The sequence below is a fragment of the Rhipicephalus microplus genome, chromosome 8 (assembly GCF_043290135.1).
Source record: "Rhipicephalus microplus isolate Deutch F79 chromosome 8, USDA_Rmic, whole genome shotgun sequence".
NCBI lineage: Eukaryota > Metazoa > Arthropoda > Arachnida > Ixodida > Ixodidae > Rhipicephalus > Rhipicephalus microplus.
Window position 1 is genome coordinate 84600463 of NC_134707.1, and position 25847 is coordinate 84626309.

Consider the following 25847-nt stretch of genomic DNA (forward strand, 5'->3'; position numbering starts at 1 on the left):
GAAGCTTTGCCCTCTTTCCGCTAGGGTAGCGAGCGTTCCTTTGCAATTTTGCAAACTAGAGTACCTCGATGCGCGCACCCCAGCTTAGAGTGGTGTCGGCCTTTGAAAGGGCAGGTGCCGCCTCTTCGGCCTTAGCGGCTGCATGGCCGCCATTTTGATTGCGCTCAGTCACTTCTGCGTGTTCACTGCGCCCGGATAATTGTGGCGGCGCTCGCTTTTCTCCAGCTTAATGCGCTCGCTTCTGTCACCATGGCGGGTATTGCGTGCTGCAGGACACTGATCATTGAAGAAAATCTGGAAGCTGTATCGTTTCCCAAGAGACCCGAAATAAAGGCCTTTTCAACAGCGAAAAGCAAACATGACAAGTGACATCCGACAAAGAGATCATCCATTCACAGCGTAAGTTTTCAGCCGGTATTCCACATGCATAACTTGTTCCGGCACCAATTTTGTGTAAGCAAAGACACGCTGACGGCTGTATGCTTGATTCTCGTGTGCACGAATCGCGTATTTCACTTCGTAAACATTGCTTGCTGCTCTTGGTTCGTATTGTATCTGCCCTTCATTCTTGGTCTCACTATTTGCGATGAGAAATTTATGAAGTAGTGAAGAGGAATGCGCACTACTAAAGCGACATCGACACGTTGGCGCGAGGCACGAGCTAAGACTGCTTGGTTGTTGCTTCGACGCTGCCCGTACACCAGGCCCGCTCTTGCTGCTCTTGTACAGGCGCTGATACCACTTTCGACCTTGCATTTACATTATATTTTAGTGGAGGTGCTGGATACGTCAGGCCTAGTAGTCTGCGGCGAAGAGGCACAAGTCATTCCGGCGACTTCGTGTTTGGCGGAAGGACCAGTCGACATGTCAAAAATTGCAGAAGGGTCGAGACTGTAAACCCACCCGACGCACTCACCCCGAAGTAGTGTTACAGGACATGACAAGAGGTTCGAGATGAGCAGTCTGCTGACGCCGTCATGGAGTTCTGGAAGGGCATAAGGTAGCGGCGAACACTTGCGGCAAATGAAAAGGGCAGGAGGCGTGAAAAGGGCACTCGACTCGGCGAGCGATTTGCAAGATACCATGGTAAGGACGAAAGAGTGCGGCGGTATGATGACGCCTTCAGCAACAAATAGTTTGTTCCTGTTTTAAGAGCATCACTTAACGGCGCGTCACCAAACACTTCAAATTATACCTCAGCGCGAGAGAAGTCGATGACGGCCTTGTTAGCGGAGAGAAAGTCCCAACCCAAAATGAGGTCTTGGGAGCAGGAATCCAAAACTAGTAATTCAACGACATATATGAGGCCATCAATCGTGATGCGAGCAGTACAAGCAGCGGCTGGCGTGGTGTGCTCTGCGCTGGCTGTACGAAGTGATATACTTGCTACTTGCGTCATAACCTTTTTGAGCAAGCTGCAGAGTCTGACACTGATCACTGAAACTGCGGCACCGGTGTCGACAAGAGCGAGTGCAGCGACGCCGTCCACATATACGTCGAGAACAGTCGTTGGGGAAGAGAGAGGCTTTGGTCTTTTCACTGACGACGCAGTTCCTGCCTCTGGAACTGCGGCAGTTTTCGCGCTCCGGCGATGAAGGACGACGACGCATCGGGGATGGCGAGCGGCGTCGAGGTGATGAGGGCGGTGGTCGGCGTATGATGACATCTGGTCAGGAGGCTGAGATTCTGTGAACGAAGGGCGCGGTGGCACGTAAGGGGCAGGTTCGAAGCTCTGGTGGTAGCTCTGGTGGCAGACAGGGACGCGTCGACGGCAGTATCGCGCTATGTGGTCAGGTAGGCCACAGGAAAAGCATATGGGCCGATTGTCGACTGTACGCCATTGTCCAATACTCTGAGGGGACCTTGGCTGAGCGAACCAAGCAGTAGTAGGTCGCGGTGGCACGGCTGATGGCAGTGACGTAAAAGTCTGAAGAGGTGGTCGAGTGGCCACTTCAGCATAGCTTAGAGGTGCATTTACTTCGGCACAGGCAACGGGGGTCGGCAACGGTGAAGCGTCACGGGCAGATGGCAGAGCCGCGCAAACTTGCTCCTGGATGGCCTGGCGAAGGTTTGCTGGAAGAGGTGACTGTGGTTGGCCGACTGTCGATAGCAGCGATAGCTGACGAGCGACTTCAGCACGAACAAACTGCTTGATCTGCGATAGCAGGGACTCATGGTCAGATGTGGTGGTTAGGCTTGAGAGTGTGTAATCCGCGACGTAAGGGCATCGCGTGAGAAGACGCTGTCGTCGGAGCTCGTCGAAACTCTGACACAACTCGATTAGCTCAGAGACGGTGACAGGGTTCTTCGAGAGCAGCATTTGAAAGGCACCGTCGGAAATGCCTTTTGCGATGTGTCTTACCTTGTCAGTTTCCGCCATCGTCGGGCCGAAACGCCGGCAGAGGTCGAGGATGTCCTCGGTGAAGCTAGTGAATGTTTCGCCAGTTTGTTGGGACCGGCTTCGTAGACGTTGTTCTGCACGAAGTTTGCGCACACCTGGGCCTCCAAAAACATCTGCGATGCAGGCTTTGAAGGTCGTCCAGGTGGAGATATCCGCCTCATTGTTTCTGTACCACAGCTTGGCAACATCCGTTAAATAAAACATCACGGTACCAAGCTTTGTGGGATCGTCCCATTTGTTAGTAGCGCTGGCTCGTTCATAAGTTTCCAGCCAATCCTCAACGTCTTTCTCGTCGGTGGCGCTGAATATGTCGGGTTCTCGCAAGAGCTGGGCACCGAGACAGGTCCTACGCGGTGAAGCCGGTGGGGGTGTGAAGAAGGCGTCGTCTGGCATGACGGATGGCAGCTTTCGGCTACGCAGTTCCAGGACTGGGGAAAACCGCAGCACTCTCCACCAAAATATAATGTAAATGCAAGTGTCCGCAGCCGAGCGCCAGGTTATCGATGACCAAGTAGCTGACATGCTCAAGCGTGGCGTCATCCAGCCTTCGAATAGCCCTTGGGCATCTCCAGTCGTTATCGTTAAGAAGAAGGACGGGTCAATTCGCTTCTGTGTTGAATACCATCGTCTGAACAAAATAACTCGAAAAGACATTTACCCCTTACCGAGAATCGACGATGCCCTTGACTGCCTCCAAGGTGCGGAGTACTTCTCTTCTATTGACCTACAGAGTGGCTACTGGAAAGTCCCTCTGGCACCTGAAGGTCAGCCTAAGACGGCCTTTTTCACACCTGATGACCTTTACGAATTCTGTGTCATGCCTTTTGGTCTTTGCAACGCGCCCGCAACATTTGAGCGGATGATGGATAATCTTTTGCGTGGCCTGAAGTGGGAAACAAGCTTGTGCTACTTGGATGACGTAGTTATATTTTCACCAGACTTTCCAACGCATCTCCGCCGGCTAGATGAAGTACTGCAGTGCTAGCTGACGCTGGCCTTCAGCTCAACCTGAAGAAATGCCGCTTCGGCGCAAATCAGCTCACCATCCTCGGCCATATTGTCTCTAAAGACGGTATTCTTCCTGACACTACCAAGCTTCGGGCAGTTGCAGAGTTTCCTAAACCTGCGTATCTGAAGAATCTGCGCAGCTTTCTTGGCCTCTGCTCCTATTTCCGCCGCTTTATTCGGAATTTTGCGATGATCAGCGCCCCCTTTACTGAACTTCTGCGCAGTGACTCGAAAAGTTACGCTTGGTCACCTGCCTGTGACGATGCTTTCAAAAAGTTGCGCTGCCTGTTAACCTCGCCGCCAATCTTGCGTCACTTTGACCCGACTGCTCCGACTAAGGTACACACCGATGCCAGTGGTGTTGGACTCGGCGCAGTTCTCGCGCAGCGCAAATCGGGATTCGAGGAGTACGTAGTCGCGTACGCAAGTCGTACCCTCACCAAAGCGGAAAATAACTATTCTGTGACAGAGAAGGAGTGTCTGGCAATTATATGGGCTCTAGGTAAATTTAGACCATACCTATATGGTCACCGCTTCGACGTAGTCACGGATCACCATGAGCTTTGCTGGTTATCCACATTGAAAGACCCCTCCGGCCGTTTAGCTCGCTGGGCTTTGCAGTTGCAAGAGTAAAACATGTGTGTTGTCTACAGGTCCGGTCGACGTCACATTGATGCCGACGCCCTATCACGTTCACCTGTGCTCTCCGAAAGCTCTGCATGTATATCTGCCGTGGACCAAACAGTTGCGTTCCCAGAAAACTGCGACATGGCGTCAGAGCAACGTAAGGATGACTGGATCAGCACTCTTCTGCGATTCCTTTCGGAGCGTCGACTTCTCCATCTTCTCGAACATTGCGCCGTCAAGCGGCTCACTTTGAGGTCTGCGATGGCCTCCTTTATCGCAGGAACTACAAGTCCGACGACCGAAAGTGGTTACTCGTCATTCCACGCCATCTTCGTGCTGCAATATGTTCAGCTTTCCACGCTGACTCTCAGTGCGCACATGCGGGCATCTTCAAAACACACGCTCAGCTTTCCTCCCGATTTTATTGGCGAGGCATGTACACCTTTTTGCGCAAGTACATTCAGTCATGCCCACAGTGCCAACGACGGAAATCTCTGTCTCATCATACCTCCGGTCCAATCCAGCCAATCCCTTGCCCAGCCAGGCCTTTTGACCGCATCGGGATCAATCTGTACGGGTCTCTTCCATTCATGGCTTCCAGAAACCGTTGGATTGTTGTCGCTGTCGACTATTTGATGCGATACGCAGAAACAGCCTCTTTGCCTGCTGCCACAGCACGCGACGTATCCTCTTTTCTCCTGCGGAACTTAATTCTCCGTCAGGGCGCACCGTGTGAACTTCTCAGCGATAGAGGACGTGTATTCCTCTCTGAAGTCGTCAACGCACTCCTTGCCGAATGCGGTATCATTCACCAGACTACCACCGCCTACCATCCGCAGACGAATGGCTTGACGGAAAGATTCAACCGTACCCTAGGGGACATTATATCAAAGTATGTTGCCTCAGACCACTCCAATTGGGACCTCATTCTCCCTTTTGTGACGTTCGCATATAACTCTGCTCCACAGGCAACTACGGGCTTTTCTCCATTTTTCCTGTTATATGGCCGAGACACTTCCATCACACTAGATACCATTCTACCCTACTACCCAGATTCCTCCGAGTCTACGCCTATCTCTGAAGCTGCCTGCCGTGCCGAGGAATGCCGTAAGCTCGCCCAGTCATTTACAACTGTCGACCAATGGAGACAAAAATCTCGACGTGACGATAACCAGCCGTACCCTAACTTTGTTCCGGACACTCTTGTGTGGCTTTGGGTTCCCGCTATGCCTACATGCCTTTCCTCGAAGCTTGTTTCAAAATACCAGGGACCCTACCGCATTGTCTCGCAGACTTCACCTGTTAACTACATCGTCGAACCCGTTACGCCATCCACACACCAGTGCTTTCGGGGTCGTAGGTCGTGAAACTGTTCACGTACAGCGGCTGAAACTTTATTACGATCCGCTCGTACACTGTTCACTGTGAGTCGCCAGGATGGCTCCTTTTCAGACGGGGGACGAAGTGTACTGAAGAGGAATGCCCACTACTAAAGCGACATCGACACGTTGGCGCGAGGCACGAGCTAAGACTGTCTGGTTGTTGTTGCGACGCTGCCTGTACACCCAGCCAGCTCTTGCTGCTTTTGTACAGACGCTGATACCGCTTTCGACCTTGCATTTACATTATACATGAAATATATATTACACGTGTTTCTCTGCAGATGATATCGTTGTTTTTTTGTAATATTCACTTGTGGGAATTTATTTTGCGAAGCGGCGGTGTCGTACCCAAGGAAGTTTGGAAAGTAGATCGGCTTTTCCATCCCCCGAAAAAGTTCATGCTTACAGATTCGCAAATCAGACCATTATATTTATTGAATTTTTTAGCTCAAAGTTATTTTTCATATCTCTATCCTCTTTCCGACCCTTTTCCCCACCCCGTACAGGGTAGCAAACCAGTTCTAGGTTAACCTCCCCGTCTCTTCCTTTTATTTATTTCTCTCTTAGCTCAAAGTTCCTCGTTAGTGCACGAGCAATAAGGAAAAAGGGCGACGGGCTCCCGAATGGGCTAAAAACTGGAATATATTAGCCGAGTTGTTTCGGCAATTTTTGCTTCATCAGTCATGTATTTGGCTGCCGCGAGGTTTCGGAAGGGCTCATTCACATTAGGCTCGCTTCAAAATGTCTGGCACTGCGGCCTTGATAGGTAAACAAACCGTTTGGCTTGAAAATTTGCTGTTTCGGGGTTGAGAGCAAGCGCTTTACTGACAGTGGCATAAATAGGTGAGTCACGTGATGTCGTTTACTGCGTCACAGCAACGCAGCACCAGCCTCTCCGGTGTTCGGCCTCGAGGCCAATGCACAGCCGCACAGACATTTTTAGCCAACCAGAACCTGTTCCGCCATCTAGAGCAGAGCTTATTGGCTGGCGCTGCCCGTGACGTCTCTGCCTGAGTGATGGGAGAGAAGGGACAAGAGCTCGGTCTTCAGTCTGCTGCTGGCTTCGGCGTTGAACGCACGTGCACTACGTTGGGAGAAAAAAAAGTATTGCTTCCCGTAAGCACACCGCTTTATCGTCATGCCCGTCAACCGGGCCCCGACTATTGACGATCTTATTTCGCAGGCTCAAGGAAAGATGCAAAACACCTCGAGCCTGCTTCGCTACGTCTTGCTCGCGGAGAGTCTGAAGATATGGGTCCCGTGTGACGATTCCTCAAGCGACGATTCATCGAGCGATGACTCGTCCAGTGAAGATTCATGGAGCGATGACTCGTCGACTGACGATGGTGCGGGTTCGGCACCTGCTGTTTCTGGCGCTGGAGTCGAGGTAGGTAATGCAGAGGCGTCTACTGTACCTGATACTGTCTGTTTCAGATGACAACGCCGGACCGCCCTGCAAGCGTCGCAGACTGGGTAGCTTCTCTGGTGAGTGCCGAGGTGACACGGACGATTTGGATACCCTGGAGCCCAGACCAGGACCGAGCGGCTTTCAAGGCAACTCCTCAGACCACTACGACACACAAAAAATATGTTGCCGATTTGTTTACACCGATAATGTAGTTAGGCCTAAAAACGTTCGAAATGGAAAGCTATCTGTAAAACTACGCCATTTTATACGTAATACTGAGTCGTCGAAGCTAACTGAAGGCAACCGAGGCCACTTTGGATAGTCATTTGCTGCAGAAGAAGTGAATCTTTCAACAACTACGTCACTTCCAAGTGGGCGTCCGAGAGCACCGCCATGTTTTACGTAAAATAGCATGCGTACGGTAAGCGGTACGGGTAACACGTATCTGCGCATGCACACTACGATCCCGCTATCACCGTACGCCCGGGCTACTATAACTGTTTAATAGACAGGTATATTAGCCGAGCGTGTTCGAGAGTTTCTCCTGAAACCTTCCGAATGGGCATGCCACGGACAGCTTGAGAAGAATGCCGAAGGAAGAACGTGAGAGAGCTCGCATTCGCCGGGCCGATGGCTCAGCCCGGGCTCAAGAACAGGCCGGAAGGCCGAGTGCCGGCATTAACTCCGTACCGCTGATCCGGGAGCCTTCAAAGCAGCACTAAAATGCCAACAGGAATGCAGGTGCTTGTGACGGGCGCATCCCGAACACTATGCCGTCAAGTTCATTCGGGATGTCAAATCTTTGCAACGTCATTGGACAGTTATAATTTACCGTTACCGTGATAGCGGATGTTAAAGGAGTGGGGTTTCTACTTTGAAGTTTGAAGAATCGTTTTTACTTTGAAGGAAGACTTACCAGTGGCGTCCACGGCTTTTTCAGTGGATCTGGAAGAACCTTTTTACTCAATTCCACATGGCGCGCTTTTTGATGCTGTCAGGAGTGCAATCGAAGTATTCGGTGAAGTTAATTTCTAAAACAAGCATGGTATCTTCGTGAATAACTTTTTGGAACTTTTGAAATTCTGCCTTGAGACCACTGCAATCAGCCACCAGGAGGGTACCTACGTCAAAAAAGCTGGAATTTCTATCGGTTCTGCAGTCGCGCCTGTTCTCAGTGACATATTCTTGGCAGCCTTCGACCAACAACTGAAGAATGAGCTGTCCCATTTGGATGTCATTCGCACCTTTAGGTATGTGGATGACTACCTTATCGTGCTTGGGAAGGTCTCATGTGAACGGGTACAAGGTGTTGTGAAAGGAGGTTTTCAACAGACACTCCAGTGGCCTGAAGTTCACGACCGAAATGCCAGTCGAAAATGAGATCCAGTTTCTGGACCTATGGCTGAGCTTTGCCAAGGAGCACATCTGCTTCAAATACAATCCGCGATCGAAGAAAGGCTTGTTGCCTTTTGATAGCGCGTGCTCGAAGTTGATTAGGAGAGGCATTGTGTTGTCAGCTTGTGCGACAGCTCTGGACAAGTTTTGCCCTCATCTGATGTTTGAGAGCTTCGAGAATCAGGTAGCTCGCCAGGGCGCGGCTGGATACCCGGCACAGTTTTTAGCTAGCGCTTGCGAAAGCCATAAAAAATTCAAGGGCGGGGGTCCAAGCGTCGAAGGAAGGGAGAGGAGGCCTATTTATGTTCTGCCTTACTTACATAGTGTTTCCCACAATGTAAAAAAGGTGGCTCATAGCTACGGTGTTGATGTACTGTTTTCAGCGCCTACAAAGTTAGGTCAGATCTGTTCGTTAAGGAGTAAACAGAAGAGAGCAAAATGCACAAAAAAGCATGCGAACGTGTTCATTAGGTGTGTATTTGCTGTTGTATATCTGATCTTTTTGTCGTCTGGGAAGGTGTACATAGGGCAGGCAGGGCGTTGCCTCAACGAACGCTTGCGTGAGCACAGTCCGGCCGTAAAAGGAAAAAATGGTGGTCATTTATATTTCCATTGTAGAACATGCTGTTGCACCCCCTGGTTTGAGAATGTGTCAGTCATGGCTAAGGCACATGGAAAGATCGAAAGGCAGATTATCGAAGCGTACTTTATCAGGCAATATAATGACAAGTGCATAGGCATGCTTTCAATTTCACTTTCGCACAGGGAAATGGTCTTCCTACATGGTCATGTGTAATGTTGTGGCTAACGCCTTGCATTGTGTTCTCTTCCATTTCACTTCTTTTGTTTTGTTCATTAGTGTTTTTGTTTTATTTCCCATGTGACGCTACGCAATGTTTTGTGAAGTTTTATGTTACTATAGTTTTTGACTATCGGCGTACTGCTTCTTCGGGTTGCTCAATTGGGGCTGTTTGGAGTGAATATAAATTGTTATTTTATTGCTTTATTTGGTGCTAAGTGCTATTTTTAGTGTTTTTAAACAAAAGTCTCTAGAGTACGTTTTCATTTTTTCACGCCTTTGTTGATGCTTGGTGCAATAAATAATAAAAGATAAATTTAAAAAAAGATGAGCGCACACCTTGGGAATGCGCAGTTTAGATTGTGGTGGGTATCACTTTTGTATTTTGCCATTTTATCACTTTTGTCATTGTGGGGGCAGTCAATTTTGATTTGATTTGTTTTGGGTCGGCTTTGTTAGCGGCATCTTTGGTTTTGTGCGCATCGTGGAAGCGCAGCGTAGCATGCGTATATATTAGCTTCAAGAAACGACAATAAACAGTTGGTAGACTGTGCTCTTTCCTGTCTCCCTTGTTTTCCTTCAAGTTTGTGCAGCAATTCAATTTTTCAAGTATGAACCAACTAGTCTGCAAAAAAGTATTGTAGATATGTTACATGACTCGTTCTTGACTCAAGACAGTCTTGCCGGTCGCCATAAATTGTTCTTGAACTTGCGGACGACTTGAAGGCGACTTCGCTTGGTCGAAGTCAGGACAAGTTTCAAGTCAGCTGCGGGGCTAGCTTGAAAGTGACTTCATGCGTTATTCCAACATGGCCACTTTTCGAATGGACGTCGCGCCGAGAGTGGCAGCTTTTTAGTTTGCTTGCCTCACCGTAAGCGTTAACATTTTTTGAGGCGCACTGGCTGCCGAAGTTTCTTGGACCCGCTTTACGTGACCGAGGAAATTCGATGGAGTAGTATAAACCGCAACAATTCCACGCTCGGTATAGATTCACGAAAGACGCCGTGCGGCAGCTGCCGACTATGTTGCCGCTCCGTGAAAGTGGGGACAACCGAAGACAGCCTGTGACTCCTGTGTTACAGCTACTGATGGGTCTCAGGTTTTACGGCGCTGGCAAGTTCTAAGCAGTCACCGGGAATCCTGTCCGCATTCCGTAGTCGACAGTTTGCCGTTCAGCAGCAAAAGTTACGCTACTCCTCGCAAAGCACCTGTACGCGATGCTGGTGCGCTTTTCGCATCCGGCGGCACTTTCCATAGCTTTGCGGGACTTTTGTGAAGTGGCTGACTTCCCTGGCGTTACAGGTTGTGTCGACTACAAACACGTGCGTATTTATAGCCGCTGTAGTGACAACGCCGAAGTGTTCCGTAACCGCAAAGGATATTTCTGTTTTTCTAAAACACGACGACATTTTTCGCCTCTTTCGGTACAAAATTGACTCGGCGCTGTGTCTGTGCGCTTCATCTATCTTTTCGTCCTGTCTAGGGCGTTGTTACTCGCTCAGAAAGGCATCACTCTAAGCACAATGCTACTAAACATTCCAAACACACAAAAGAGGTGCCCCTATAGCGGGTTTCCTGATCATGTGCCGCTCCCTTCACCATCATGCAGCGAGTCATTGCTGCACCCCTCGAGACAAAATTCTGCTGAGTTCAATGTCCTGACCTCCGCTTTTTCTCTTGTTTACCAAGCCCAAGAAAAGGATCCGAATCACTTTTGTTCCCAGAACTTGTTTTTTCTTTATTTTCGGTAATAACTGCGACCTAGCCCGCTACAAGCATGTGCACACGCGTACTGAAAGGCTAATACCGTGCAAGTCTCGTTACCCCGTGAGCCAGGTCAGCACAAATACACGCCATGGCGTTCGATAAAAAAAACGACGAAAAAACTCAACGCGATGCTTGTTTCGCCTCAAAACAAGCAAGCGTGGAGAAACGCGCCGCATTTGCGTGGCCACTAAAACCAGCGGGCAACGAACGCTCTACAGAAGCAACACTGCGCATCGCTGTGGCGGCAGGCACCACATGCAGCTCGCTAGCCGTAAAATGGCAAAACTATGCTTGTGGCAGTTTGTTTTTATAGTTATTTTAAAACGTATGGTCTTTTTTTTTTGCTGTAACACATGCCTTACGGGAGCAACTTCATTATTAACCTCGTTAGCAAGCGAGCAGCGAGTTTTTGCTTTAAAGCTCATTCTTGACTTGACCAAGCAAGGCAGCCTGAGCATCTATAAAACGCGAAGGCTGACTTGGGTGTTTTGAAGTCCGCTGCTTGCTTCAAGCTGACTTGCTCAAGTCAAGTCGAATTCACGAGCAAAGTAACATCTCTGCATTCGGGGGTTAGTGAGTTCACGAACACTAAAAAAAGCGTCTGCCCACTCAGTTTAATTGCCGAGTACGATCGCTAATTTGTATCGCCAATTTCAATTTTGTGAGGCAAGTGTATCGCTTCCGTGGCGTTTTGGAAGAACTGCTTCATATTAGACTTGCTAGACTGTGTCCGGCACTGCGGCATCGTGTGGTAAACAAACCAGTTAGGTAGAAAAATATCTGGGTTGGTGTTGAGAGGAATCATGCAGCACGGACGACAGCATGAACGGCTCGCATGGTGTCGTATGCTGCGTCATAGCGACAGCATCGCCGGCATCTCCAGTGGTTGCCCTCGCCAGAACTCGTTTGGCCAACCAGCTCCTGTTCCGACAGCGAGAGTGGGCCTCATTGACGGGAGCTGCTTGAGTGAAGGGAGAGAGGGGACTAGCGCTCATTATTCAGTCGGCTGCTGGCTTCGGCGTTGAACGCACGTGCGCTACGTTGGGAGAAAAAAAAGTATTGCTTCCCATAAGTACACCGCTTTATCGTCATGCCCGTCAACCGTGCCCCGACTATTGACGATCTTATTTCGCAGGCTCAAGGGAAGATGCAAAACACCTCGAGCCTGCTTCGCTACGTCTTGCTCGCGGAGAGTCTGAAGATATGGGTCCCGTGTGACGATTCCTCAAGCGACGATTCATCGAGCGATGACTCGTCCAGTGAAGATTCATGGAGCGATGACTCGTCGACTGACGATGGTGCGGGTTCGGCACCTGCTGTTTCTGGCGCTGGAGTCGAGGTAGGTAATGCAGAGGCGTCTACTGTACCTGATACTGTCTGTTTCAGATGACAACGCCGGACCGCCCTGCAAGCGTCGCAGACTGGGTAGCTTCTCTGGTGAGTGCCGAGGTGACACGGACGATTTGGATACCCTGGAGCCCAGACCAGGACCGAGCGGCTTTCAAGGCAACTCCTCAGACCACTACGACACACAAAAAATATGTTGCCGATTTGTTTACACCGATAATGTAGTTAGGCCTAAAAACGTTCGAAATGGAAAGCTATCTGTAAAACTACGCCATTTTATACGTAATACTGAGTCGTCGAAGCTAACTGAAGGCAACCGAGGCCACTTTGGATAGTCATTTGCTGCAGAAGAAGTGAATCTTTCAACAACTACGTCACTTCCAAGTGGGCGTCCGAGAGCACCGCCATGTTTTACGTAAAATAGCATGCGTACGGTAAGCGGTACGGGTAACACGTATCTGCGCATGCACACTACGATCCCGCTATCACCGTACGCCCGGGCTACTATAACTGTTTAATAGACAGGTATATTAGCCGAGCGTGTTCGAGAGTTTCTCCTGAAACCTTCCGAATGGGCATGCCATGGACAGCTTGAGAAGAATGCCGAAGGAAGAACGTGAGAGAGCTCGCATTCGCCGGGCCGATGGCTCAGCCCGGGCTCAAGAACAGGCCGGAAGGCCGAGTGCCGGCATTAACTCCGTACCGCTGATCCGGGAGCCTTCAAAGCAGCACTAAAATGCCAACAGGAATGCAGGTGCTTGTGACGGGCGCATCCCGAACACTATGCCGTCAAGTTCATTCGGGATGTCAAATCTTTGCAACGTCATTGGACAGTTATAATTTACCGTTACCGTGATAGCGGATGTTAAAGGAGTGGGGTTTCTACTTTGAAGTTTGAAGAATCGTTTTTACTTTGAAGGAAGACTTACCAGTGGCGTCCACGGCTTTTTCAGTGGATCTGGAAGAACCTTTTTACTCAATTCCACATGGCGCGCTTTTTGATGCTGTCAGGAGTGCAATCGAAGTATTCGGTGAAGTTAATTTCTAAAACAAGCATGGTATCTTCGTGAATAACTTTTTGGAACTTTTGAAATTCTGCCTTGAGACCACTGCAATCAGCCACCAGGAGGGTACCTACGTCAAAAAAGCTGGAATTTCTATCGGTTCTGCAGTCGCGCCTGTTCTCAGTGACATATTCTTGGCAGCCTTCGACCAACAACTGAAGAATGAGCTGTCCCATTTGGATGTCATTCGCACCTTTAGGTATGTGGATGACTACCTTATCGTGCTTGGGAAGGTCTCATGTGAACGGGTACAAGGTGTTGTGAAAGGAGGTTTTCAACAGACACTCCAGTGGCCTGAAGTTCACGACCGAAATGCCAGTCGAAAATGAGATCCAGTTTCTGGACCTATGGCTGAGCTTTGCCAAGGAGCACATCTGCTTCAAATACAATCCGCGATCGAAGAAAGGCTTGTTGCCTTTTGATAGCGCGTGCTCGAAGTTGATTAGGAGAGGCATTGTGTTGTCAGCTTGTGCGACAGCTCTGGACAAGTTTTGCCCTCATCTGATGTTTGAGAGCTTCGAGAATCAGGTAGCTCGCCAGGGCGCGGCTGGATACCCGGCACAGTTTTTAGCTAGCGCTTGCGAAAGCCATAAAAAATTCAAGGGCGGGGGTCCAAGCGTCGAAGGAAGGGAGAGGAGGCCTATTTATGTTCTGCCTTACTTACATAGTGTTTCCCACAATGTAAAAAAGGTGGCTCATAGCTACGGTGTTGATGTACTGTTTTCAGCGCCTACAAAGTTAGGTCAGATCTGTTCGTTAAGGAGTAAACAGAAGAGAGCAAAATGCACAAAAAAGCATGCGAACGTGTTCATTAGGTGTGTATTTGCTGTTGTATATCTGATCTTTTTGTCGTCTGGGAAGGTGTACATAGGGCAGGCAGGGCGTTGCCTCAACGAACGCTTGCGTGAGCACAGTCCGGCCGTAAAAGGAAAAAATGGTGGTCATTTATATTTCCATTGTAGAACATGCTGTTGCACCCCCTGGTTTGAGAATGTGTCAGTCATGGCTAAGGCACATGGAAAGATCGAAAGGCAGATTATCGAAGCGTACTTTATCAGGCAATATAATGACAAGTGCATAGGCATGCTTTCAATTTCACTTTCGCACAGGGAAATGGTCTTCCTACATGGTCATGTGTAATGTTGTGGCTAACGCCTTGCATTGTGTTCTCTTCCATTTCACTTCTTTTGTTTTGTTCATTAGTGTTTTTGTTTTATTTCCCATGTGACGCTACGCAATGTTTTGTGAAGTTTTATGTTACTATAGTTTTTGACTATCGGCGTACTGCTTCTTCGGGTTGCTCAATTGGGGCTGTTTGGAGTGAATATAAATTGTTATTTTATTGCTTTATTTGGTGCTAAGTGCTATTTTTAGTGTTTTTAAACAAAAGTCTCTAGAGTACGTTTTCATTTTTTCACGCCTTTGTTGATGCTTGGTGCAATAAATAATAAAAGATAAATTTAAAAAAAGATGAGCGCACACCTTGGGAATGCGCAGTTTAGATTGTGGTGGGTATCACTTTTGTATTTTGCCATTTTATCACTTTTGTCATTGTGGGGGCAGTCAATTTTGATTTGATTTGTTTTGGGTCGGCTTTGTTAGCGGCATCTTTGGTTTTGTGCGCATCGTGGAAGCGCAGCGTAGCATGCGTATATATTAGCTTCAAGAAACGACAATAAACAGTTGGTAGACTGTGCTCTTTCCTGTCTCCCTTGTTTTCCTTCAAGTTTGTGCAGCAATTCAATTTTTCAAGTATGAACCAACTAGTCTGCAAAAAAGTATTGTAGATATGTTACATGACTCGTTCTTGACTCAAGACAGTCTTGCCGGTCGCCATAAATTGTTCTTGAACTTGCGGACGACTTGAAGGCGACTTCGCTTGGTCGAAGTCAGGACAAGTTTCAAGTCAGCTGCGGGGCTAGCTTGAAAGTGACTTCATGCGTTATTCCAACATGGCCACTTTTCGAATGGACGTCGCGCCGAGAGTGGCAGCTTTTTAGTTTGCTTGCCTCACCGTAAGCGTTAACATTTTTTGAGGCGCACTGGCTGCCGAAGTTTCTTGGACCCGCTTTACGTGACCGAGGAAATTCGATGGAGTAGTATAAACCGCAACAATTCCACGCTCGGTATAGATTCACGAAAGACGCCGTGCGGCAGCTGCCGACTATGTTGCCGCTCCGTGAAAGTGGGGACAACCGAAGACAGCCTGTGACTCCTGTGTTACAGCTACTGATGGGTCTCAGGTTTTACGGCGCTGGCAAGTTCTAAGCAGTCACCGGGAATCCTGTCCGCATTCCGTAGTCGACAGTTTGCCGTTCAGCAGCAAAAGTTACGCTACTCCTCGCAAAGCACCTGTACGCGATGCTGGTGCGCTTTTCGCATCCGGCGGCACTTTCCATAGCTTTGCGGGACTTTTGTGAAGTGGCTGACTTCCCTGGCGTTACAGGTTGTGTCGACTACAAACACGTGCGTATTTATAGCCGCTGTAGTGACAACGCCGAAGTGTTCCGTAACCGCAAAGGATATTTCTGTTTTTCTAAAACACGACGACATTTTTCGCCTCTTTCGGTACAAAATTGACTCGGCGCTGTGTCTGTGCGCTTCATCTATCTTTTCGTCCTGTCTAGGGCGTTGTTACTCGCTCAGAAAGGCATCACTCTAAGCACAATGCTACTAAACATTCCAAACACACAAAAGAGGTGCCCCTATAGCGGGTTTCCTGATCATGTGCCGCTCCCTTCACCATCATGCAGCGAGTCATTGCTGCACCCCTCGAGACAAAATTCTGCTGAGTTCAATGTCCTGACCTCCGCTTTTTCTCTTGTTTACCAAGCCCAAGAAAAGGATCCGAATCACTTTTGTTCCCAGAACTTGTTTTTTCTTTATTTTCGGTAATAACTGCGACCTAGCCCGCTACAAGCATGTGCACACGCGTACTGAAAGGCTAATACCGTGCAAGTCTCGTTACCCCGTGAGCCAGGTCAGCACAAATACACGCCATGGCGTTCGATAAAAAAAACGACGAAAAAACTCAACGCGATGCTTGTTTCGCCTCAAAACAAGCAAGCGTGGAGAAACGCGCCGCATTTGCGTGGCCACTAAAACCAGCGGGCAACGAACGCTCTACAGAAGCAACACTGCGCATCGCTGTGGCGGCAGGCACCACATGCAGCTCGCTAGCCGTAAAATGGCAAAACTATGCTTGTGGCAGTTTGTTTTTATAGTTATTTTAAAACGTATGGTCTTTTTTTTTTGCTGTAACACATGCCTTACGGGAGCAACTTCATTATTAACCTCGTTAGCAAGCGAGCAGCGAGTTTTTGCTTTAAAGCTCATTCTTGACTTGACCAAGCAAGGCAGCCTGAGCATCTATAAAACGCGAAGGCTGACTTGGGTGTTTTGAAGTCCGCTGCTTGCTTCAAGCTGACTTACTCAAGTCAAGTCGAATTCACGAGCAAAGTAACATCTCTGCATTCGGGGGTTAGTGAGTTCACGAACACTAAAAAAAGCGTCTGCCCACTCAGTTTAATTGCCGAGTACGATCGCTAATTTGTATCGCCAATTTCAATTTTGTGAGGCAAGTGTATCGCTTCCGTGGCGTTTTGGAAGAACTGCTTCATATTAGACTTGCTAGACTGTGTCCGGCACTGCGGCATCGTGTGGTAAACAAACCAGTTAGGTAGAAAAATATCTGGGTTGGTGTTGAGAGGAATCATGCAGCACGGACGACAGCATGAACGGCTCGCATGGTGTCGTATGCTGCGTCATAGCGACAGCATCGCCGGCATCTCCAGTGGTTGCCCTCGCCAGAACTCGTTTGGCCAACCAGCTCCTGTTCCGACAGCGAGAGTGGGCCTCATTGACGGGAGCTGCTTGAGTGAAGGGAGAGAGGGGACTAGCGCTCATTATTCAGTCGGCTGCTGGCTTCGGCGTTGAACGCACGTGCGCTACGTTGGGAGAAAAAAAAGTATTGCTTCCCATAAGTACACCGCTTTATCGTCATGCCCGTCAACCGTGCCCCGACTATTGACGATCTTATTTCGCAGGCTCAAGGGAAGATGCAAAACACCTCGAGCCTGCTTCGCTACGTCTCGTTCACGGAGAGGGAAGATATGGGTCCCGTGTGACGATTCCTCAAGCGACGATTCATCGAGCTATGACTCGTCCAGTAACGATTCATGGAGCGATGACTCGTCGACTGTCGATGGTGCGGGTTTGGCACCTGGTGTTTCTGGCGCTGGAGTCGAGGTAGGTTACGGAGACGTCTACTGGACCTGATACCGTCTGTAGGGTTTTACCGTGTGTTTCAGATGACGACGCCGGACCACCCTGCAAGCGTCGCAGAGTGGACAACTTCCCTGGCGAGGGGCGAGGTGACACGGACGATTTGAATACCCCGGAGCCCAGACCAGGACTGAGCAGCTTTCAGGACAACTCCTCAGATGAAGACGATGGTGACGTCTAGCCAGAACGCGGGGCGCCCTTAGCCATTTGGCTGGACGTTGACTGGGAGGTCTTTGAAGAGCCACTTAAGATCCAGACCATCCTTTTCTTTACGAAGTTTAGTATTCTTTTGTTGCACGTCTTTGCAAGATGCGTCTTTTGATCTGTGTTTGTAAATAAGATGTATTTCTTGTGGTGCGAAATGTTTTAAATGAACTATTAGGCCTATTGTACACCGAGAATAAAGCAATACAGACGACATTATATAGGTACAATATTACCCTCAAGAAACACTTTGGAGAACACAGACTTGCGAACTCCTAGATAGAGGCGTCAAAAGTATCATTTATGACATCAGATATACACTTAACACCAAAAAAGGTCAGGACCTGAGCTATTGAGATCAATTACCGACCACAAAAAAACAACTGATTCAGAACTATAGAGGCGCCCTCCACCTTGGTTCATCTGGACGGGCGGGGGGGGGGGGGGAGATGGGTGCATTCGACTCTACTATATTTATCGTCGAGTGGTCTCGCCACTGTTCCCCGAGATGCAGTAAGCTTACGTTTGGGCTCCGTTTTACAGTGAAAGCTGTGTATAACTTGAAAAATTCGTATAGTGGTGGTGTCACGAGCGGTCTCCACTGGCTCTTTTATCAGTTAATCACTCGCAGCGTCGTATGCACGCCGTCGGCAGCGCTTTGGGTTATTTCCTTAACTTCTGCGCGATAGCAGAGGTTAAGGGAATGACGTTACCGTGCAGGAAACATTAGTCGCGGACAGTGCCCTATAGTTTAGCGATACAGCATTTACATTCCCCGGACGGGATGGTGGCGCCACCTATCAAAGTGTTGATAAGTAAGAACAGTGAAAAGGATATTAAAACGAGAATGTCTGCCTGTGTTACCACGCGAAGTATTGTTACGCGTTTATTTTAGTAATAATGAAAGTAAATAAATATGAACAACGCAACAAACACGAAAAACTCTATGTTTCCGATTTGTTTACATCAATGTTCGAGTGTTTCTCCAGCGCTTCATTGGCTGCGGCTGCGACCGCCTGTGGTTCGAGAACCACCACTATTATTCACGCACTGCACAACGCGCATAACCCGTCATTACACTACTCCATGACCGTGCTCATACGAGGCCCAACGTGCAGCATGTGCAATAAATACTGGTAAACCCACGCCAAACATGCGTCTAACCTATAATTGTGAATGGCTTCAGTGCCACGAGAGGTTGAACACGGATAGAAACACCAGGGCTGCACGTTACATGTCTCGCCGGTTAACCATTTGTACGGAGTTCTTGGGTGGTGATGTTAAAAGGATTTCACCATGTTCTGCTCCCGCAGAGAACACATGCCCTTTTTGAGATGCCTTAGCGTCAGATTTACACGGAATTATAAACACTGCATTCTTTACTTCGTACAGTGGAAGAAATGGTGCGGTAGGATATTTGTCTCTGGCTTGGGTTTTTTTTCCTAAGCAAAGCGCAAAGATGTCAGATAAAACCGCCAGTTCTACGCGGAAACACAGCACAGTCACAACGAAAGTGTGAATAGCAGCATTTCAGAGCTTTTTATAAAGTATTTCAGTAATTGCTATACGAACACACTTGCAAGGTGCCAGTTACGCCATACATCATCGTAATTTGTATGCTGTATGGAGGCTTTCACAATAAGGCATTCTCCGGTGAAGCATGATATCCGCTACATAATTGCAAAGAGTCTTGCACAATCATTGTGCTGTGGCTGACGACGAGGAAGATTTATGCTTGAAGATGTCATAATAAACACTTTTACATTCTTCTTGTAACGTAGATCACAATGGGGTGGATAATTCGATGACTCACTGGTCACGCAATGTGCATTGTGTACGCCGTTATTTGTTGCTTTGGTGTTCTAAGACGTTTTAATACTCATAATAACTTGATTCGTTTCCCGGCATCCGACTCGATTCCCTTGTGTCCTTGGTGTTCTTCATTTACCGCAATATAAAGGTCAAATGGTTATTTAAAAAAAACGCGACGAAAAGTCGACGCTTTTCTTACATACCGGTCATTGGCAGAAAAAAAAAGAGACATTCTCACAAGAATGGGCAGCGGAAGTGAAAAGTCTCCATTGCCATCGTGAACATCAGCAGCGGCACTGCTGGGGGCTGGGCTTTGCCTACAGTATACTAGCAACGCCATTTCGCTTCGGTTATCTTAGTCATATTGCTGTTTTATGTTTTCTATTTCCCTCAGGATTGAGTGGTTGTGGACGGCAGTTCACGATACACTTTAAGAAAAAAGTTATAGAGTATACTTAAACGCACGCAGTTATGCCTGCGAGTGCACAGCGAACGTCCATGCCTCTGAAAAAGGCAATCTGTGTCAAGGCCAGCCCGCCTGACGCAAACAACTCAACGGCGTCATCACGTGGCGGTGCCTCTCGGCCGCGCACGCGCAGTGATTCACCTCAGCCAGCGAGCCCGTAGAGCGAGCAATCGGTGCCTTCCTGTCTGGCGAGTCTGACGCAATGCGTGGCGACGTCACTCGTCCTTGAGTGCAGCCACGCGCAGTGCAGCGGCTCCAGATTTGATGAGAATGATGCGGCCCAGCGGCGACCCCATAAGAGGATTCTGACCTCACGACCAGAGGCGCTTCTGGTTGGACATTTGGTTACTTAAAGAATCCACCCGGTGCATATAAAAAAAGCCCTGCGGCGCGTCGCGAGCAGTATATCTATGTGTTAGAGAGGAGAGCTTGGCTCTTCGGGTCTCTAAGCTATCGGCCCCAGAGCCGAATTTGTAACGCCTCTATATATATGCTGTACATAAACCTTGTTGAACTCACCGCCGTCTCGTACGCTCGTCTATCAGCTCTGCGCAGAAGCAGTCGCCAGCTGAGAAACCCACGCTACCAAACGGCTGGTGACCTTCCCTGCGGAATTAGAAGCAGTGGCACCTTGGGGACCGTGTTGGCGTCGCCGTCTTTCGTAACAGTGGGAGTCAGCGGCGAGATTTCGTGGCACCCTTCGTAACGTCGTCGGAGGCGCGCTCCGTAACAACGCTGGCATCCAGGTTACCGTGCGGACATTCGGTGCAAGGGAGAAAAGCGTCTGATACGCGGGGAGCCAAAAACAGCTCATCACTTCTTGCAGCAACCAAAAAAGAAAGCTTCATTGCGTGGACAGACTGCAGTGCACCCCGTACTGGCAACGCTACTTGCCTAATTTGTCCGAGAGCTGCGAGCAAGGTCGCCACCCGCAACAACGAAGTGCATCCGCGTGAAAGCTCTCGAGATAGCGCGCGACTCTACGCTCACGAGGGTGCAATTCAAGGTCTCGTCATCGCGGATGCACCGATTTATGAAGCGGGAAGACTTTGCGCTGAGCGGCGTACTGCCACGTGCCGAAAACTGCCCGAAGATTACGATAAAGAGCTGATCGAATATCAGCGCTTCGTCGACAGCTTTGCTACATGGGCAACAGTGACGAAACTCCGATCTGGTTCGCTATGCCTTCGACCGATAAGACATACAATCAAGTGAAGCTCTTGATAACGGGAATTCACATTCATGCTCGCGTGCACAGTCGATTGAACGAAGCTACCACCTTTTATCATTTTCGAAATAAAAGGGCCAACTGAAAGAAGACCTTCCCCGACATGCTATCGTGAGAGGGAACGAAAAAGGATTCTTAAATTAGTCTGTCTTGCTTGTGAGGATCGGGAGCATGCGAAATCGGTGACCCAGTGCACTTTTTCAGCGACCGAGCATGTTGTTGCTCAACTCATCTAGAGTCCACCCCTCGGTCAATTGAAACGGAGCACTGTACGATGGCCACAAGCACCTTGCCGTGATCTCTAGGGAACTAACATCCATCCTCCAGCCTCTGTACGTACTGCCAAATAAGACCTTCCGAGATTGCATGCGCAAACTCTACAATAAGTGGACGCTGGGCGCCTATACGATGTCCAGCACCCCGCGACAGTTTTGTTTGAGTGTCGTCAGCAAGGAAATCTTTCACGGAAGATATGGTGCGCAAGTCTTTTCGCAAGAGCTGCATCAGCAACGCATTGTATAGAATGCAGGGCGATGCACTGTGGGACGTAACTATAGAGAGTAACAGATGTCATCGCTCTCAAGTTTGAACAAGACTCAGTGACAGCATTCTGAGGCCTTCGGGCGTTTAACTAGGTGAAAGTAGTTTCAAAATAACAAGGGACGTCATATAGCAGCTAGTTGTGCCACGTATTTATCAAGGTAAGGGTGCACCGTATTATTTTTCAAATCTTCAATACATACTGTATATTTGAAATCTAATAAGAGACACAGATTCTTAGCAAATGCACGGACGCGCAAAAAAAAGTGGCTGTTGACTCAGTTTAACACCCGAGCATGATGGCTAATTTGTGTCGCCAATTTAAATTTTGTGAGGCAAGTGTATCGCTGCCGTGGCGTTTTGGAAGGGCTGATTCATATTAGACTCGCTCGATTTTGTCCGGCACTGCGGTATCGTGCGGTAAAAAAACGGTTAGATAGAAAAATATCTGTTTTGTGGTTGAAAGGAAGCGTGCTACAGTGACGACTGCATGAACCAGTCGCGTGTTGTGGTTTGCTGCGTCAGCGCGACCGCAGCGCCAGCCTTTCCAGTGGTTGCCCTCGCCAAAATTCGTTTGGCCAACCAGCTCCTGTTTCGACAGCGAGTGTGGGCTCATTGGCGGGCGCTGCCAGTGACGTCGCTGCTTGAGTGAAGGGAGAGAGGGTACAAGAGCTCGGTCTTCAGTCGGCTGGGAGGCCTCTGCCTGCTGTACCACCAGATGGTCCCGGATGCGCCAGTCCCGGTTACCTCTCCACCGCCTCAACACCAGCCACCAGAGGTCCACCGCTGCTTGGAAGGGGCAATCAAGCGACGGACGCCTGTGGCCGCACTGCAACAGGCGGCCTCCTGCAAGCTCCAGGAACAACTGGAGGGATGGCTGCAGGTGTTCACGGACGGATCTGTGATGCCGGACGGGACCGCAGCGGCCGCATGCGTAGTCCCGTCCAGAGCCAACAGCAGGCAGTGCAGGCTACCCTTCGCGGCGAGCTCCACGGATGCGGAACTGGCTGGACTTCATCTCGCGGTAGACCTGTTGGCCAAAGACATCCCCCTTGAGTCAGCCGCGGTCCTGTGTGACAGCAAGGCGGCCCTGCAGACCCTGGCCAACTCCCGCCGTGCCGGACTGACGGCCTGCCTCCTGACAGCCAAGGTTCGGGCCCTTACCGCCGCCGGGGTGTCCGTCTCCTTCCACTGGCTGCCCTCCCACGTGGGCATCGCTGGAAACGAGAAGGCGGACACACTCGCCAAGGCTGCCCACCAGCCTGGTACTCCCTACTCCTGTGCCGTGGCGGCCAGGGACTATTCACAGGCCCGTATCAAGAAGCTCCTCGTCACAGTCCACCCAGACCCGAGGGTGGCCTTGGGTGCACGTTAAAGAACCCCAGGTGGTCAAAATTTCCGGAGCCCTCCACTACGGCGTCTCTCATAATCAAATGGTGGTTTTGGGACGTTAAACCCCACAAATCAATCAATCCGAGGGTGGCCAGCAGGTGAGGACCAAAGCCTCTCCCTGAGACGGGCCTCACCAGGAGAGAACGGGCCTCCCTGTTGCGACTGCGGACCGGCTGCGTGTGGACAGCGGCCCGCCGCCACGCCAAGGCCCTCTGTGCCTCCCCGGCCTGCAGCCGTTGCGGAGACCCAGAGACCCTCGAACACCTCCTCTGTGCCTGCCCTGGCTTAGCACAGGAACGCTTGAGGGCCTACACGGCCTACAGGAGACAGGGTCTGCCAGTCTTCACCCTGGAACACCTGCTGTTCCCGTGTCGTCCACATCCAGCAGCACTCCGCAGCCTGGCGGAGTTCGTGGAGGAGTCGGGAATCGCTGCATACCGCTGATCCCAGGAGCCATGCTGCCCTTGCCCTTGCCGACGGCCTCCTGCTCGCGCTGAAGCAGACCGGACATTCCTCCTTACACACCACACACTATTTCTCCTATCCTCTTTCATCCCCCTCCACCCCACCCCAAAGGCACTGCGCCGTGTCGCCTGTAAACAGACAGAAATTAGGTGCCTTCTTCCTTTTCCTCATGAACCACTAACTTCAGCGTGGAAAGCACGTGCGCTGCGTTGGTGAAAAAAAGGAACGCACCCCTGAGTACACTGCTTTACTGTAATGCCCATCAACCATGCCCCGAACGTTAATGATGCTATTTCGCAGGCTCATTGAAAGATCCAGAGAAGCTCGACCCTCCACCGCCGCGTCCTGCTCGTGGAGTGCCTCAAAAAGTGGTCCAGGTGCGACAACTCATCGACCGATCATTCATCCAGCGATCAATTGTCAACCGTCGATGGCGCTAATCCAGCACTGGCTCCTGGTGTTGGACTCGAGGTAAGCGACGCTGACACCGCAAGTGCTTTGCCTTCTGTTTCAGATGACGAGGTGGGACAGCCGTGCGAGCGTCGCAGACTGGACGACTTCCCTGGCGAGTGGCAAGGATACGTGAGCGATTCGGGGACCTTGGAGCCCATTAAGGGACCCAGCGGCTTTGCAGATGATTCCTCGGACGAAGGCGATGGCGACGCCTACCCAGTTCGAGGGGCACATTTACCTGACTGGCTGGAAGTTTCAGATAAATCCTTGAAGACCCTCTTCAGGACACGGATCTTTCTTTTCACTACGCAGTTTAGTGTTCTTTTGTGGTAGATATTTGCATTCCGTGTCTTTTGGTCTGTTTTTGCGAATACAATGCGTATTTCTTTAGGCGCAAATTGTTTGTAATTAACCATTAGGCTTATTGTACACCGTCAATAAATCAATACAGACAACATTATTAAGAACACAGACGTACTAACTGCTATATAGAATCAAAAAGAAAACGTCATTTACGTCATTAGCTGCACACTTAAGACAGAAAAAAGGGGTCAGGATCTGAGCTAATTGGGCTCAAGCCTTGACCGATAAAATAAAAAAAAACATTCAGAACGATGGGGAGCCCTCCGTCTTCGTGCATGCATGGGGACGAAGACGGAGGCATCTGGGGGGGGGGTCGCATATTTTGTCTGTTCTGTTTAGCGTCAGAGGGGTCTCGCTATTGCTTAGGTGCAGCTTTTCCGAGATGCATATCAGTGGTGATGTCTTTTTAGGGGCGTTCACCGTAACGCGAACTCCCACAAAGCATAATAGCTTTTTTTTAGACTTCCTGGCATCGGATTTACAGAGCCTTTTCAACACTGCATTGTTTTTTTTTCTCGTATATATAGAAGAAATGGTGCGGAAAGATAATTGCCTCAGTCTTTCATTCTTTAATTGCGAATTAGGGACAGAACATCTGCTTTTTAACGTCTTACGCTTTCTTGTTGTATCTTGAGAAAAAAAACATTTCCTTTCCGATTCTGTTCTTATTGTTCTACTACTATGGTAGTCATGCATGTCAAGGCTCTGGTTCCCTTCTTACAGGCTTTGACATTGTGTGGTTTCTGTATAATTTAGTCATGCCAAAATCAAAAGGAGTCAGGTGACTCCCACCATGTAGCGCCTATATTCCGCAATCCTACCCTTCCCAACGAACGTCTCAGGTGGCTGTATTCGTGTGCAGTCGAGAAAACTATTGGACTTGCCAAATAAAAAAAAGCGCAAAGCTTTCTGGCCTTTTTTTTTTTTTGAGATCGGGGAGGGAAGCAGTATTGCCCCTGTTGCTCTCGAGCGTACGCCACGTGGCAACAGAGCGTTTTAAACTCACCCATTGAGGAATTTCCATGCTGTAGCGAATATTCCAACGTAGATAGATGCGCTTTTTAGGTTTCGTCACATTGTCCGTGAATGCCTATCAGAGGGTGTGCCTTAACCGTATAATACATGAAGCTAAAACACCCATGGTTCCATAAAGATATAATTCATCTCACTCGTTGCATAATGTGCTTACGCAAGGATCGTCAATGAAAGTGTGATGGTATTGCTTTTTCATTTATTGAATTTAAAATAAATTAGAAGCTATAACGAAAGAGGCTATGAAGTACTACATTAGTAATGCCTTGGTTACATTTGGGAGAAAAAAATTCCATCTAGGTTGTAGAGGTCGATTTCAATTGCATCGTCTGTGCTCTCATTTTTCATGGCGAATCTTTCTCAAATGCTGGATATAACAAATACGTTTAATGATGATTTGAATTACGTT

The 25847-nt window shown here is 49.2% G+C and overlaps 1 protein-coding gene across 1 annotated transcript in view; it reads left to right on the forward strand.

Annotated features, from left to right (window-relative positions):
• Positions 1–17664, forward strand: part of LOC142768300 (uncharacterized) — a 30742-nt gene extending 13078 nt beyond the window's left edge. Inside the window, exons 4-6 of the mRNA XM_075870262.1 lie at positions 6853–6903; positions 12175–12225; positions 17510–17664. Of these exons, the coding sequence (XP_075726377.1) occupies positions 6853–6903; positions 12175–12225; positions 17510–17664 (257 nt within the window). The remainder of the gene's footprint in view (positions 1–6852; positions 6904–12174; positions 12226–17509) is intronic.
• Positions 17665–25847: the final 8183 nt, after the last annotated feature.